Source organism: Microchirus variegatus (assembly GCF_963457635.1).
Source record: "Microchirus variegatus genome assembly, chromosome: 1".
Classification (NCBI taxonomy): Eukaryota; Metazoa; Chordata; class Actinopteri; order Pleuronectiformes; family Soleidae; genus Microchirus; species Microchirus variegatus.
In genome coordinates this window covers 45,262,641-45,277,738 of record NC_139802.1, presented here as the reverse complement: position 1 = coordinate 45,277,738, position 15,098 = coordinate 45,262,641, and the positions used below count along the sequence as shown (strand labels likewise).

Sequence of the window (15,098 nt, the reverse complement as noted above, 5' to 3'; positions counted from 1 at the left end):
TACAAGTTCAATACATTTGAAATCATTATTGAGGCAGTTTTTGCTCAAATTTCACCAATTTTGGCATTTGACAGCAGTAAAAGTACAATAAATGTTATTTTTTTAAGGCTATAATTGATCCAAAATACACAAAACTTTAAATAGTTTCTAGTTTTACACTTGTGTACAAATTTGCACACATTATTGAGGCTCTTCTGGGTCGAATTTGACCCATTTTGACAATTGAAACCAGTAAAAAATACCTTAAATATCATTGTTTTAGGCTGAAAATGAGCCAAAAAATACCCTAAAACCTAAATAATTTGAAGTTGCATGCTTTCTATATACAGATATATATATATATATATATCTCAGTCCTGTAAACTGCGTCACTAACTGTCGTCCTGCAGCAGCGATGCCCGGGCGTCACTTCCAGTTGACCAACACCAAGCTGCACCACAGCGTCTACAGCCTGACGGACAGCTCGGCCGCCGGCTCCGACGACGAGGAGGAGGAGACTGAGGCGGAGGCGGAGGCCGAGGCCCCGCCCCCTCTCACGCCGCTGCAGAAGCTCACCAGCGACATGTGCAAGGACGAGAAGACGGTCAAGGACCTGATCACCGGCCGCAGGGTCGGCTTCTACAAGGTGCGCGGCGAGATCGGCTGCGGCGCGTTCTCCAGAGTCAAACTGGGCTTCCACGCTCTCACCAAAGGTAGATGGGGAATTCACGCTGGAGCTCATCCACGTCACAATAAGTGCGATATACGCAGATATACGTCATTATCTCACTCACTCTCCCACACCAAAGCCCAAAGAGAAAATCAGTGATTTTAACATCACAGCGACACAGGAGTTCACAGGAGTTGTTGATCCACTGCTGCCTCCATCACTAAGTTCAAATGTCTTATTTTGTCAATTCGGCTTTTAAAAATCATCATTCAGATTGACCTCGGTGAGCAGCTCCTGTGTTCCTGTGAGCTAAAATCCCTGATTTTCTCTATGGGCTTTGGTGTGGGAGAGTGAGTGAGTTTACAAACTTCAGTTTCCTGATTTTACCAGTTTTTTTTCTAGTAATAACTACGCCATTTTAAGTCTACGACGTCTTAAGAACACATTTACGTCTTTATTTCACTGTTAGACAGACTTTTCCTTGTGTAAACTGACGTTTGTAAACCACTCACTCCTCCTGCACCAAAGCCCATAGAGAAAATCAGTGATTTTAGCATCACAGAGACACAGGAGTTCACAGGAGTTGATCCACTGCTGCCTCCATCACTAACTTACAATGTCTGATTTTGTCAATTCGGCTTTTGAAATATTAAATTTAGACTTGACTTAGTGACACAAAGTGACCACACGAGGCAGCAGTAGACCAGCAAAATCACTGATTTTCTCTATGGACTTTGGTGTGGGAGAGTGAGTGAGTTTACAAACTTCAGTTTCCTGATTTTACCAGTTTTTTTCCAGTAATAACTACGCCATTTTAAGTCTACGACATCTTAAGAACACATTTACGTCTTTATCTCACTGTTAGACAGACTTTTCCTTGTGTAAACTGAAGTTTGTAAACCACTCACTCTCCCACACCAAAGTCCATAGAGTAAACCAGTGATTTTAACATCACAGAGACACAGGAGTTCACAGGAGTTGTTGATCCACTGCTGCCTCCATCACTAACTTACAATGACTGATTTTAGTGAATTCGGCTTTTGAAATATTAAATTTAGACTTAACTCAGTGACACAAAGTGACCACACGAGGCAGCAGTAGACAACAGCTCCTGTATCGAAGTGAGTTAAAATCACTGATTTTCTCTATGGGGTTTGGTGTGGGAGAGTGAGTGCTTTACAAACTTCAGTTTCCTGTTGTTAAAGTCTGTCTAACACTAAGATAAAGACGTGGAACACGTTCTTAAAGACGTCGTAGACTCAAACATCTCCACCTCCTCTTCCTCGTCCTCTTCCTCGTCCTCTTCCTCCTCCTCCTCCTCCTCGTAGACAAAGTGGCTCTGAAGATCCTGGATAAGACCCGTCTGGACGCTCAGGCCCAGCGTCTTCTCTCCAGAGAGATCGGCAGCATGGAGTCGCTGCAGCATCCCAACCTGGTGCGTCTGTTCGAGGTGGTGGAGACGCCCAGCCGCCTCCACCTGGTGCTGGAGTACGCCGGCGGCGGCGACCTCCACGACCGGATCTGCAGCCAGGGCAAGCTCTCGGACAACAGCAGCAAGGTCGCGTTCGCGCAGATCCTCTCCGCCATCAAGTACATGGTGAGTACGACGATCTGCGATTACATTTAAACGCACGTATTCGTCAATAACCTTGATGGTTTTTTTTTGCTCTAGCACAACGTCAACGTCATCCACCGCGACCTGAAGGCGGAGAACGTCCTCTTCGCCAGCAGCGGTTGCGTCAAAGTGGCCGATTTCGGCTTCAGCACGCGGGTCTCCCACCTCGGCGACGCCCTGGACACCTTCTGCGGCTCGCCGCCGTACGCCGCGCCGGAGCTCTTCAAGGACGAGAGCTACCTGGGCCCCCCGGTGGACGTGTGGGCCATGGGCGTCCTGCTCTTCTTCATGACCACGGGCGCCATGCCGTTCCGCGCCGAGACGCTGGGCAAGCTGCGGCGCTGCATCGTCGAAGCCGCCTACGCCGTGCCGCCGTGGCTCCCCGGGCCGTGCCAGAGGCTCGTCAAGGGGATCCTGAGGCCCGAGCCCGGCGACCGCTGCGCCGTCGACCAGATGCTGGGCTGCGATTGGCTGCTGCCCGTGGAGTTCCCGTGGTCGATGGCGCCGCGCGAACCCGCCGGCGCCCTCCGGGGCCTGCTGGGCTCGGGGAGCTGGGACCTGGAGGAGGAGGACGAGGAGCAGATCAGGAGCTCGCTGGAGGAGCTGGGGTTCACCGACCAGCACCTGCGCGGCAACTCGCCGAAGGACGGGCGCGGCCCCGTCACCGGAGTTTACCGCATCATGGCGCACCGGGCGCAGAAGAGCCGGGGATACGACTGTCCGCCTGTGGTCAGGGGGATGGTCAGGGACCCCAAGAGGGAGGGGCTACGGGCCTACAGGGGGTTAAGACACACCTCCAAACTCTGCGTGATGTCATGAACCAAACGACCACGACGACGACGACGACCTCAGAAACTGGATTTTAACTTCTTAGTCTGACTAACGTCGTCTTAATCTCATTTGAGATGGAGTTTAAGTCTGGAGGAGGCGGAGCCTACGGCCGAGCAGATGCTAACGTGCAAACGTGCTCGTAGAGAAACTCTTTTATATTATTGTTCCTGGAAAACGTGTCTTAAAATGTGACGGAATAAAAGTCATAAAAAATGAACTTTGTATTATTTGATCATGTTCTTAGGTTCTTCAGCTCAGGAACCTGCTGAGTCAACCGCAACCTGAGGAAATTGTTTTATAAAAATAGGCATTAAACCTTATTTTTCATTTAAAAAATGATTAAAAACGTGTTTTTTTATGTATAAGTCCAAGAAAATACATAAATACACATATTTTTATAATTATTTTGTTTAGAATTTATATTTAAATGTTTTTTTGTGGAGCAAAACCTCCTAAAGTTGTTCTTTTATGTTTAAAAACACAGAAAAATGCATATATACATATATTTTACATATAAGTATATGATGAAAAAGTTGTTTAATATTTAAAAAAGTTGCTTTTTTATGTTTAAAAGCACAGAAAAATGCACAAACACAGGCATTAAAACTTGTTTTTCGTCATAATTTTGATGAAAAATGACTAAAAAGGTTGTATTTAAATGTTTTTCTGTGCAACAAAACCTCCTGAAGTTGTTCTTTTATATATAAAGTCCCAGAAAAATGCATAAATACATGTATTTTTCGTTATTATTTTGATAAAAAGTTATATTTAAGTGTTGTTTTGTGAAGCCAAACCTCTTAAAGTTGTTCTCTTATGTTTAAAAGCACAGAAAATGCATAAATACATATATTTTTCATAATTATATGATGAAAAAGTTGTTTAATATTTAAAAAAGTTGCTTTTTTATGTTTAAAAGCACAGAAAATGCACAAATACAGTTATTTATCCTTGTTTTTTATCATGATTTTGATGAAAAATTATGAAAAAGTTGTTTTTTTGTGGAGCAAAAACCACCTAAAGTTGTTCATTTATGTATAAAGTCCCAGAAAAATGCCTAAATACGTATATTGTTCGTAATTATTTTGTTTATAAAAGTTATATTTAAGTGTTTTTCTGTGGAGCAGGTGTTTCCTGCTGCTCTTCGTCATCCTCATCATCTTCTTCCTCTTTGTTTGCCAAAGTTTCTCCGAGCGTCTGCGAGTCAACAATGGTGAGGACGGCAGCTGCAGCAGCAGGACGACACCAGATGATCTGTGGCCTCCTCGACCGGTCCAAACCGGCCAGAGCCGACCTCCTCCTCCTCCTCCTCCTCCTCCTCCTCCTCCTCCTCCTCCTCCTGCAGCAGCAGATGGTGAACGCCGCCTCAGAGACATCTGCCGTCCGGACAATGGACGCCGTTGTGTGTTTGGACCTTTGTCCTCGGCTCCATACACATGCAGATGAGGCCAGCAGGGGGGGCCCACAACAAGGGGAGGGGCCCCCACGCCTAGGGGGGGGCGGAGTCGACGAGAGCAGCTGACGGGGGGCGGAGACTCGTTTCGCTGAAGGTCTGAACATTTGTTTTACTTCATTCACACAAAGTTTTACGAGGAAAAGTGAAAACGTCACACAAACAAAAGTCATTTCTTATGTTTTTTTTTTATTATTTCAGTATTTTACTACAGAAACTACAGTTTCTAACAAAAGACACGATAAATTAGTTTGTTTCCAACATGTTTCCATCTCCATCTTCTCCATTATTACAAATAAATGCATGTAAAATTTGTATTTTAGCCATTTTCTTAAGTAAAACCTTCAAAGAAAATACCTTTTTTAGCCCAAATTTAGTTTTTTTTTCACATTTTTTCTTCTAAAATGTATAATTTTGAACATTTTCGGCTTCATTGAGTCACTTTCTGAAGTAAAACCTTCAAAGAAACTGCAATTTCTGCCGAAAAATGTTCATATTTTTTGATAATTTTGATTTTTTTCTAAAGTGAAACCTTTAGAAAAAAACTTTTTTTTAAAAAATTTAAATATTTTTTTTTTTCAGTATCAAGTTTCTAAAGTGAAACCTTTATTTTTTTTCTTCGTTATTTTTTTGTCATCGTTAAATTTCTAAAGTGAAACCTTTAGAGAATTAAGACAATTCTGGAAAGTGGGAAACTGGATGGCTGAAGGCAACCGTTGTGGTTGTTGCTCAGCAGAGAGGACGCCTTTAAAAAAAGTCTCTCTTCTAAAGACGCCTCTTCCTCCGCACCGCTTCTTCTCCTGCTGCGCGTGCGTCAAACGTTAGCGTTAGCGTTAGCATTCGCCTCTCCTTCCTTTTCCAAACCTCATCCGCACAAAGAATGAGGGTCGACGTGTCGCTCTCGTGGCATGCCCGACCTCGTTCACATAAAGAATGAGAGTCATCTTGGCATGGACGGGTACGAGAGACGACGGGCGGGTTCGGCCCCGACCGGAGGGGGCCCGCCCCTTTTCGGGGCTGGGCCCAGGGGGGGGGGTGGGGCCGGCGCCGCGTTGCCTGGTCGTGAATCCTCCTCAGGAGAATCCAGGACGAGCAGAAACAGGGTCACCCTGATCGTCAGGATGAATATTTCCAGATAAGAAGCTTCGCAGCATCTGAGCACGAAAGAGACCAGAGTCCAGTCCCAGATCAGCGGCCGGGGAGGCTGATCTCAGGAAGCCAGTCGTTCAGACCGCGACTCTCCTCGCAGAACACGTGCAGCTTCTCCAGGGCCGGATCCTCCCAAGAACCTTCAGCCGGGTTCTGTTCACGCAACAAAACAAAGAAAGAAGCAAAGACACCGTGAGTCCGTGCGGTCAAAGTCGCTCCAAAACAACCACGACAGAACCGTGAAAACTCAGCAGAATCATCACAAATGTGACTTTAGAGGAAATAACGCCGTAAAAATGTGGCTAAAACATCGCAAAAACTCACTTATGTTCGCAAAGAAGTGATACGAAAATTGCAAAATTGTGCTTTTGTTGGTAAAAAAGTGGTAAGAAATAGTTTGAGGCTGCAAAAACATCTAAATAAATGTCGCAAAATAACACTCGCAGTGGCAAAATGTGGTATAAAATAGTTAAACTAGTATGTTGCAAAATTGTATAGCTAACGTCGCTAAAAGTCACTTATGTTCGCAAAAAAGGGGTACGAAATTCACAAAAACCACTTGCGTTGCCAAAAAGTGGTATAAAAGGCTCTAATGTTGAACAATGATATAGCTAACATCGCAAAAAGTCACTTATGTCAGCAAAAAAGTGGTACGAAATAGTCTAGGGCTGCAAAACCATCTAAATAAATGTCGCCAAAAAACACTTACGATGCAAAAAGTGGTGCAAAATGATATAGCTAACATTGCAAAAAGTCACTTGTGTTTTCGCAAAAAAGTGGTGCGAAATTCACAAAAATTTGCTTTTGTTGACAAAAAGTGCTAAGAAATAGTGCAAGGCTGCAAAAACATGGAACTAAATGTCTTAAAAAAAAAACATTGACGATGCAAAAAGTGGTGCAAAATGATCTGATATTGCAAAATTATCCAGCTAACATCGCAAAAAGTCACTCATGTTTGCAAAAAAAGTCGTACGGAATTCGCAAAAACCACTTGCGTTGCCAAAAAGTGGTATAAAGTGATCTAATATTGCAAAATTATATCGCTAACATCGCAAAAAGTCACTTACATTACAGTAAATTGTCATTATGTTGCAAAATCATCTAAATAATGTCGTAAAAACACTTATGTTGCCAAAAAAGTATTTTTTTTTTTTGCATTTTTGCGCCCCTTTGAGGCCCTTTCAAAATAAAAGCCTTAAGTGTCCATAATTTAAAATGGTGATATATATTGTGTATCGATGCGTCTTCGTACCGTGATGAGGACGCAGTGCGCGTCTTCCTTGTCGTCGCCGACGATCGCCGACAGCCGCTTGGCGTCGCCCACGCGCACGATGCTGATGTCGTTGTCGAAACAGAAGGACTGGATCAGCGTGAAGTGGATCTGGAGCGCGACGTCGCACTCGAACTGCTCGTCCACGGCGAGGACGCAGAAGGACACGCTGTCCGGGTCACTGTGGGACAGAGAGGACACAGAGGACAGGTGAGGACAGGTCAGACACACACACACACACACACAGTAAAGGTGAGGACATGCACGTGCTCATCATCATCATCATCATCAAACTTACAGATTCATGATTTTCGCGCACTCGTAGACACCGACGGTCACGGACTCGTTGTCCCTCGCGCACAGCAGCGCGTCCTCCAGAGTCTGTCCCGTGCACAGGTCTCGCGCTGCGGGTTTCTGGATCAGAACTTCCTCGAGAGTCATGATGATGAAGATGAAGATTATTCCGTGAAGGCAGATTAGAGAGAGAGAGAGAGAGAGTGATGTCCTCGTGACTGAGAGTGAACGAGAGAGTGAGCTCGGACTGTGTTGTCTCGCGCTCTTTATAGTCGGGGCAGCTCGTGCGCCGCAGAGAAAGAGCTGCGCGCTGATTGGCTTGCCGCCGCTCCATTGGTATGATAATGCCATTGTCTCGCGCGCACTCTGTGGCTCGTGGCAGATTGATGGGGGGTCACCGTGGCACGCACCCAAACTGACCCCCCCCCCCCCACACACACACACACACTTGTTTTTAAAGTGCAGAGTGAAGAGTTTGTGCAGTTTTTTGTTGTTTTTTGCACAAATTGAGATTAAATTTGACTTTTTTTTTGATCGTGCAAAAGTTTTCAGAGGTCACGTGACGACAACAAGGACTAATACATATTAAATTGCAGAAAACAAAGTTGCACGATGTTTATTTAGACACTTATAAAGACTTTATTGTCTTCTAACCTGACTTTAACCTCAATATGTACCTTTTTACGTGGAGTTTCTTCATTTTCCATCATAATCTGATTTAATCTGCGCTTTTATTTCATGTATCTTTTAAAAGGAACCTGTTGTTTACAACGCGTGGACGTAAATATCTTGAATTTTCCTACTTTTGGAGACGATTTTTCAGCAACAACAGCAGAGAAAGTGTCGCTCCTCCCCCTCAGAGGAGAGAGAGAGGGCAGGTGGGTGATGATGATGATGATGATGATGGTGATGGTGGTGATGAAGGTGACATCTGCAGACTGAGCCTCGGCTGTAAAAACCTCCTCCTTTGTCCGCAGAAGCCTCTTCTATTATCGCTGCTGCTCATACACATGCAAATGAGCAGCGCGTGCCAGAACGCTGTGCTGAGCAATCTGCTGCTGGAGCACGTGGACATCAGCTGTCCACACACACGCACACACACACACGCACGCACACACACACACCCTGCCTTTGTTTATTTACTCTGGGGACTTGCGAGGACACGCGGGGACATTTTTTTCTGAACTTTACTGCATTTACTTCACTTTATGTTTTTATTGCGTTTTTGTGCGTGTTTTTATATTATTTGCGCGCACTCTTGCAACTTCCTGGTACTTTTTACACCACTTTTACGCAGTTTTAGTGCGTTACTTGTAGTTAAATGAACTCATATGAGAAACTTTCTGCGCATTTTTACGCATGCAATGACTTTTACGCACGGATCTCCGCCAACTTTGCACGAGTTAGTTTGGATGAAAAACGTGACGTAATGTGTCTCAGTGTTGTGTTTTGTCAACATTCTGCTGATTCTCCATCACGTCTACGCATGCGCAGACTGTCACGCGTATGTAAATGTGTTTATTTGTGGCACAAAAGCCACACGGATCATGTTCCTGTTGATCCGAGGTCACTTTTACGCACGCATTTTGAATGCGTTTAGTTTGGATTACATATTCGATGTTGGTTTGTGGCAAGTTCCAACTTTCTGGCCACTTTTACGCACGAAAATACTCTTTTTACGCATACATATTGAGCAGTTTTCGCAAATGTGTGCGTGCTTTTGCACGATGTCATGTTGCGTCATGTGTTTATTTGTGGCACAGAAACTTTCTGGTGATTTCCATGTTCCACTTTTACGCACAAAGCAAAACCTTTTACGCACGCGTCTTTTGTGCGTCCAGAGCAGTTTCTCCTGCTTATTTGATTAATAAGCAGCTGCATAATAATCAGCAGTAGTGCAGCAGTGAAGGCAGACCTGCTGCTGCTGCTGCTGCGTAAAGACTGGAGGAGGAGGAGGAGGAGACACAGGTTGGCGGTGATTGATTCAGCTCTATTGTTCAGTGGAAGCCAGAGCAGCAGATGGAGAACTGTCGCTATGATGAGGGAGGGGGGGGGGGGGGGGGTGAACTCTGACCTCAGGGCGCGCCGCCGCTCCTTTTGTGCGCGCGCGCGTCTCCACATCCGCACGATCTGAGCAGAAAAAACAGTGATGATGTAAAGTGTTTATGTTCAGTTTTTTAACAAACACGAACACAATCCGATCAGAATCAGATCACAGTCAGTGTGTGCGCTGTAAACACTGTGTGTGTGTGTGTGTTTGTGTTTTCTCTTATCTTCACTTTTTTGTTGTTGCAGCAACAAAAATCATTTGTTTGCACCAAAGTTAAATCAAACAAAAGAAGCTAAAAGTGTATTTTTTATCTTCACCTGTTCGTCATTTAAACACAAACACGAGGCAAAAACACTTTTTACAAAGTATTTTTCATCCAAAAAGGAGAATAAAAGAGGAGAAACAGGTTATAGGGAGTTTGACTCAGTACAATAATCATTTATTTAAAGACATTATTTAGTCAAAATTTCAAAATAAGATGCTTTTTTGAACCATTTATGTATATTTCCCTATCATTAATGACGCGTTTACGTGATTATTATTGTTGTTTATTTTGACTTTACTTTCACTTTCAAACATCATCATCATCTGCTGATGGAGCAGCTGTGTGTGTGTGTGTGTGTGTGTGTGTGTGTGTGTCTATTTTAAGAAGGATCAGCTTTCATGTCCACGGGGCAGGCGCGTGCAAATCGATACCGACCCATTGTAGCTGCGGCACATCTGCCACGCGGAGCTCAGGCTCCTCCCCCTTCCTCCTGGCGCGCGACAGGTGTTGGTGTTCAGACTTTTTTTTTTTTTTTTTAAATCTTCATTCTTTGTTCGACACTAAATCTGCTGCACGAGCCAAACTCATTTACATATTTAACGTGACTCAGCGGAAAAAAACAGCAGTTTTTAATGTTTAGAAAATTCCAAAATAAAAGTCCCAAACCTGTATTTTTTTTATTTAAGAACATCTTTAATTCACGTGATTTCGCTTCTTTTTTTTTTTTTCTTATACAAGACACAAAGTGTCACGCGCAGCAGGTGCTGCCCTGAAACTAAACTGAAACTCCTCCCCCCTCCTCCTCGAGGACAGATGGTATCTGCCGGTTGCTGTGGAGACTGATGCGCGCGTGAAGATAAAGCACGGAGGCATCTCCAGATGCCACGCGCCTCCAGTGAAGTCCGGCTTTACGCATGTAAATCAGCGGCGCGTGCCACACTGGACCAATGTGTGTGTGTGTGTGTGTGTGTGTGTGTGTTCTTGTATTTGTGTAAACACTGACCTTATCAGGACCAGTAAACTTTAGTAGTACTTTTTATTCTCTTAAACCTAAAAATAAATGTTTCTGTTCCATTAAAAAAAATTATTATTTTTTTTACATTTAAAACTTTATTTGGTAAACAAATTGACAATTTAATTGAAAACGATATATTTATATATGTACATTTGTACAGAACCTTTTAAACCTTTAAAAACGATGGGTTCCATACATGAAAGTAAAAGTAAATAATAATAATATATGTTTAATTTGAAAAAAACTGTACAAATATAAAATAAGTTCCCGCCAAAATGGTGGCGTTTTGTTTACGTGACGTTCATATAATCTCTGTAACTTTACTTTATGTTGACGGTCCATTTGTCGCTGATGTAAGGATCCAAAATGGCCGCCGCTGGCGCTAAATGAAGTCATCATTTCAATAATAATGTTACAACTGTAAACGTGTCCCTACGACAATGACGTTTATGTGTCGCAACGGCTATTGCTATCAATAGATAACTAATTTGTTAGCCCGCGATACGTTAGCGTTCACTCTCAGCTCCGACGTCCGACTTTACGATTAGTTTACGTTAAGTTCCGTACAGAAAAACAAACAAATTTAACTCGGTTATGGCGAATAAAATCGACAAAAGACTCAACTTTTGTGCTAAATGAAGTCATTTAGCTACGGCTAGTGCTAGTAATAGCTAACGTTTGTTAGCCTGGTATATGTATACGATTTTATATAAAATATAAGTAGTTTTGTTAGTAGTACATTTTTGCGGATTTCGTACCACTTTTTTTGCTAACATAAGTGACTTTTTGCGATGTTAGCTATATCATTTTGCGACATTAGATCATTTTATACCACTTTTTGGCAACGCGAGTGGTTTTTGCGAATTTCGTACCACTTTTTTTGCGAACATGAGGGACTTTTTGCGATGTTGGCTATATTTTGCAACATTAGAGTATTTGATACCACTATTTGGCAACTTAAGTGTTTTTTGCAATATTTATTTCGATGTTTTTGCAGCCTTACACTATTTCTTATCACTTTTTTTTGCCAACAAAAGTACATTTCTGCGAATTTTGTATCATTTGTTTGCTAACATAAGTGACTTTTTGCGACGTTAGCTATACAATTGTCGCGAGTGTTATTGTTGCAACATTTATTTCGATGTTTTTGCAGCCTCAGACTATTTCTTACCACTTTTTTGTCAACAAAAGTAAATTTTTGCAGATTTCGTACGACTTTTTTTGCTAACATAAGTGAGCTTTTGCGATGTTAGCTATATCATTTTGCGACATTAGATCATTTTATACCACTTTTTGGCAACGCAAGTGGTTTTTCGCGAATTTCGTACCACTTTTTTGCAAACATAAGTGACTTTTTGCGATGTTAGCTATAATATTTTGCAACATTAGAGTATTTGATACCACTATTTGGCAACATAAGTGTTTTTTGCGATATTTATTTCGATGTTTTTGCAGCCTTACAGTATTTCTTACCACTTTTTTTTGCCAACAAAAGTACATTTCTGCGAATTTTGTATCATTTGTTTGCTAACATAAGTGACTTTTTGCGACGTTAGCTATACAATTGTCGCGAGTGTTATTGTTGCAACATTTATTTCAATGTTTTTGCACCCTCAGACTATTTCTTACCACTTTTTTGTCAACAAAAGTAAATTTTTGCGGATTTCGTACAACTTTTTTTGCTAACATAAGTGAGCTTTTGCGATGTTAGCTATATCATTTTGCGACATTAGATCATTTTATACCACTTTCTGTCAACTCGAGTGTTTTTTGCGACAACAAAGACTCAACTTTTTCAACACAAACATTGTTTTGAAGTCACTTTAAGTTATTTTACACTTATACAAAACAGGTGTAAAATAGGACGTAAGGTAAAAAAAACAGTTTTAATCTTAATTCCAGGATTATCCGCTGAAGTTAATCTGAGTTCCTCTTCTCTTTCATCGTTTCTTTAAAGTCTCAGAATCTTTGAAAGGTCAGACTTTCTAAAGGCACGCGTCCTCAGGGTGAGAGGGTGAGGGAGGGTGAGGGGGTGAAGTGTGGGTGGGTTTGATTGTTGTCTTTGTTTCTCAAACAGCCAATGAGTGAGTGAGCGTGTGCCGACTGTGCCGTATAAAAGCAGAGCAGAGACACAGGAGCTCACTCTTTCACTCTCTCACTCACTCTTTCACTCCTTCACTCTTTCACTCTCTCACGTCTCTGCACTTCCGTGACTCTGAGACCATGAAGTGTCCTGGGAAGTCTCTGGAGGACGCTCTGCTCTGCGCTCAGGGCGACGGCCGACTGACGGCGGGCGTCTACGAGAGCGCTAAGATCATGACCGAGTGAGTACATGAACCCAAGTGAACGCATGAATGACAGACTGTATGTAAACAAACAAACGCGATGTGATCGTCTTTAACCGTCCTCTCTGTCCCACAGTGACCCGGACAGCGTGTCCTTCTGCGTCCTCGCCGTGGACGAACAGTTCGAGTGCGACGTCGCGCTCCAGATCCACTTCACGCTGATCCAGTCCTTCTGTTTCGACAACGGCATCAGCATCGTGCGCGTGGGCGACGCCGAGCGGCTGTCGGCGATCGTCGGCGACGACAAGGAAGACGCGCACTGCGTCCTCATCACGGTACGAAGACGCATCGATACACGATATATGTCACCATTTTAAATTATGGAAACTTAAGGCTTTTATTTTGAAAGGGCCTCAAAGGGGCGCAAAAATGCTAAAAAAAAAATACTTAAAACTTTGTTTGTACCACTTTTTTGGCAACATAAGTGTTTTTTACGACATTATTTCGATGTTTTTGCAACATAATGACAATTTACTGTAACATAAGTGACTTTTTGCGACGTTAGCGATATAATTTTGCAACATTAGATCATTTTAAACCAGTTTTTGTCAACGCAAGTGTTTTTTGCGAATTCCGTACCACTTTTTTGCGAACATAAGTGATGTTGCGATGTTAGCTGTATCATTTTGCAACATCAGATCATTTTGCACCACTTTTTGCATCGTTAATGTTTTTTTGCATCATTTATTTCCATGTTTTTGCCGCCTGACACTATTTCTTAGCACTTTTTGTCAACAAAAGTAAATTTTTGCGAATTTCGCACCACTTTTTTGCGAACATAAGTGACTTTTTGCGACGTTAGCTGTATCATTTTGCAACATCAGATCATTTTGCACCACTTTTTGAATCGTAAATGTTTTTTTTTGCGACATTTATTTCCATGTTTTTGCCGCCTTACACTATTTCTTGGCACTTTTTGTCAACAAAAGTAAATTTTTGCGAATTTCGCACCACTTTTATGCGAACATAAGTGACTTTTTTGCGATGTTAGCTGTATCATTTTGCAACATCAGATCATTTTGCACCACTTTTTGCATCGTGAAAGTTTTTTCGCGACATTTATTTCCATGTTTTTGCCGCCTGTCACTATTTCTTAGCACTTTTTGTCAACAAAAGTAAATTTTTGCGAATTTCGCACCACTTTTTTGCTAACATAAGTGACTTTTTGCAATGTTAGCTATATCATTTTGCAACATTAAAGCATGTTATACCACTATTTGGCAACATAAGTGGTTTTTGCGACATTATTTACATGTTTTTGCATCCTTACACTATGCCGTACCACTTTTTGCGAACATAAGTGACTTTTTGCGATGTTAGCTATACAATTTTGCAACATTCAACTATTTTATACCACTTTTTGCCATTGCAAGTGTTATTTTGCGACTTTTATTTCGATGTTTTTGCAGCCTTACACTATTCCGTATAACTTTTTTACCAACAAAGGTACATTTTTGCAAATTCAGTAACACTTGCTAACATAAGTGACTTTTTGCAATGTTAGCTATATCATTTTGGAACATTAGATAATTTTATACCGCTGTTTGGCAACATAAGTGTTTTTTGCGACATTATTTAGATGTTTTTGCAGCCTTACACTATTTCGTACCACTTTTTTACAAACATAAGTGAGTTTTTGCGATGTTTTAGCCACATTTTTACGGCGTTATTTCCTCTAAAGTCACATTTGTGATGATTCTGCTGAGTTTTCACGGCTCTGTCGTGGTTGTTTTGGAGCGACTTTGACCGCACGGACTCACGGTGTCTTTGCTTCTTTCTTTGTTTTGTTGCGTGAACAGAACCCGGCTGAAGGTTCTTGGGAGGATCCGGCCCTGGAGAAGCTGCACGTGTTCTGCGAGGAGAGTCGCGGTCTGAACGACTGGCTTCCTGAGATCAGCCTCCCCGGCCGCTGATCTGGGACTGGACTCTGGTCTCTTTCGTGCTCAGATGCTGTGAAGCTTCTTATCTGGAAATATTCATCCTGACGATCAGGGTGACCCTGTTTCTGCTCGTCCTGGATTCTCCTGAGGAGGATTCACGTCCAGGCAACGCGGCGCCGGCCCCACACCCCCCCCCCCCTGGGCCCAGCCCCGAAAAGGGGCGGGCCCCCCCGGTCGGGGCCGAACCGCCCCGTCGTCTCTCGTACCCGTCCATGCCAAGATGAC

At 42.7% G+C, this 15,098-nt stretch overlaps 3 protein-coding genes across 3 annotated transcripts; 2 read left to right on the top strand and 1 right to left on the bottom strand.

Moving 5' to 3' along the window:
- Window positions 1-394: 394 nt before the first annotated feature.
- On the top strand, window positions 395-3,083 carry nim1kb (NIM1 serine/threonine protein kinase; the record flags this gene model as incomplete). The annotated part of the gene is made up of 3 exons (XM_083901526.1): window positions 395-692; window positions 1,978-2,246; window positions 2,322-3,083. The coding sequence occupies 3 exons, from the start codon at window positions 395-397 to the stop codon at window positions 3,081-3,083; spliced, it is 1,329 nt and encodes a 442-aa protein (XP_083757652.1).
- A 2,650-nt stretch (window positions 3,084-5,733) lies between these two features.
- On the bottom strand, window positions 5,734-7,405 carry LOC310930631 (growth arrest and DNA damage-inducible protein GADD45 gamma-like; the record flags this gene model as incomplete). The annotated part of the gene is made up of 3 exons (XM_083893666.1): window positions 5,734-5,847; window positions 6,947-7,145; window positions 7,263-7,405. 3 exons carry the CDS (start codon window positions 7,403-7,405, stop codon window positions 5,734-5,736), a joined length of 456 nt encoding a protein of 151 aa, XP_083749792.1.
- A 5,406-nt stretch (window positions 7,406-12,811) lies between these two features.
- Window positions 12,812-14,846, top strand: LOC310935695 (growth arrest and DNA damage-inducible protein GADD45 gamma-like; the record flags this gene model as incomplete). Its single annotated transcript, XM_083899629.1, has 3 exons — window positions 12,812-12,912; window positions 13,010-13,208; window positions 14,733-14,846. The coding sequence occupies 3 exons, from the start codon at window positions 12,812-12,814 to the stop codon at window positions 14,844-14,846; spliced, it is 414 nt and encodes a 137-aa protein (XP_083755755.1).
- Window positions 14,847-15,098: the final 252 nt, after the last annotated feature.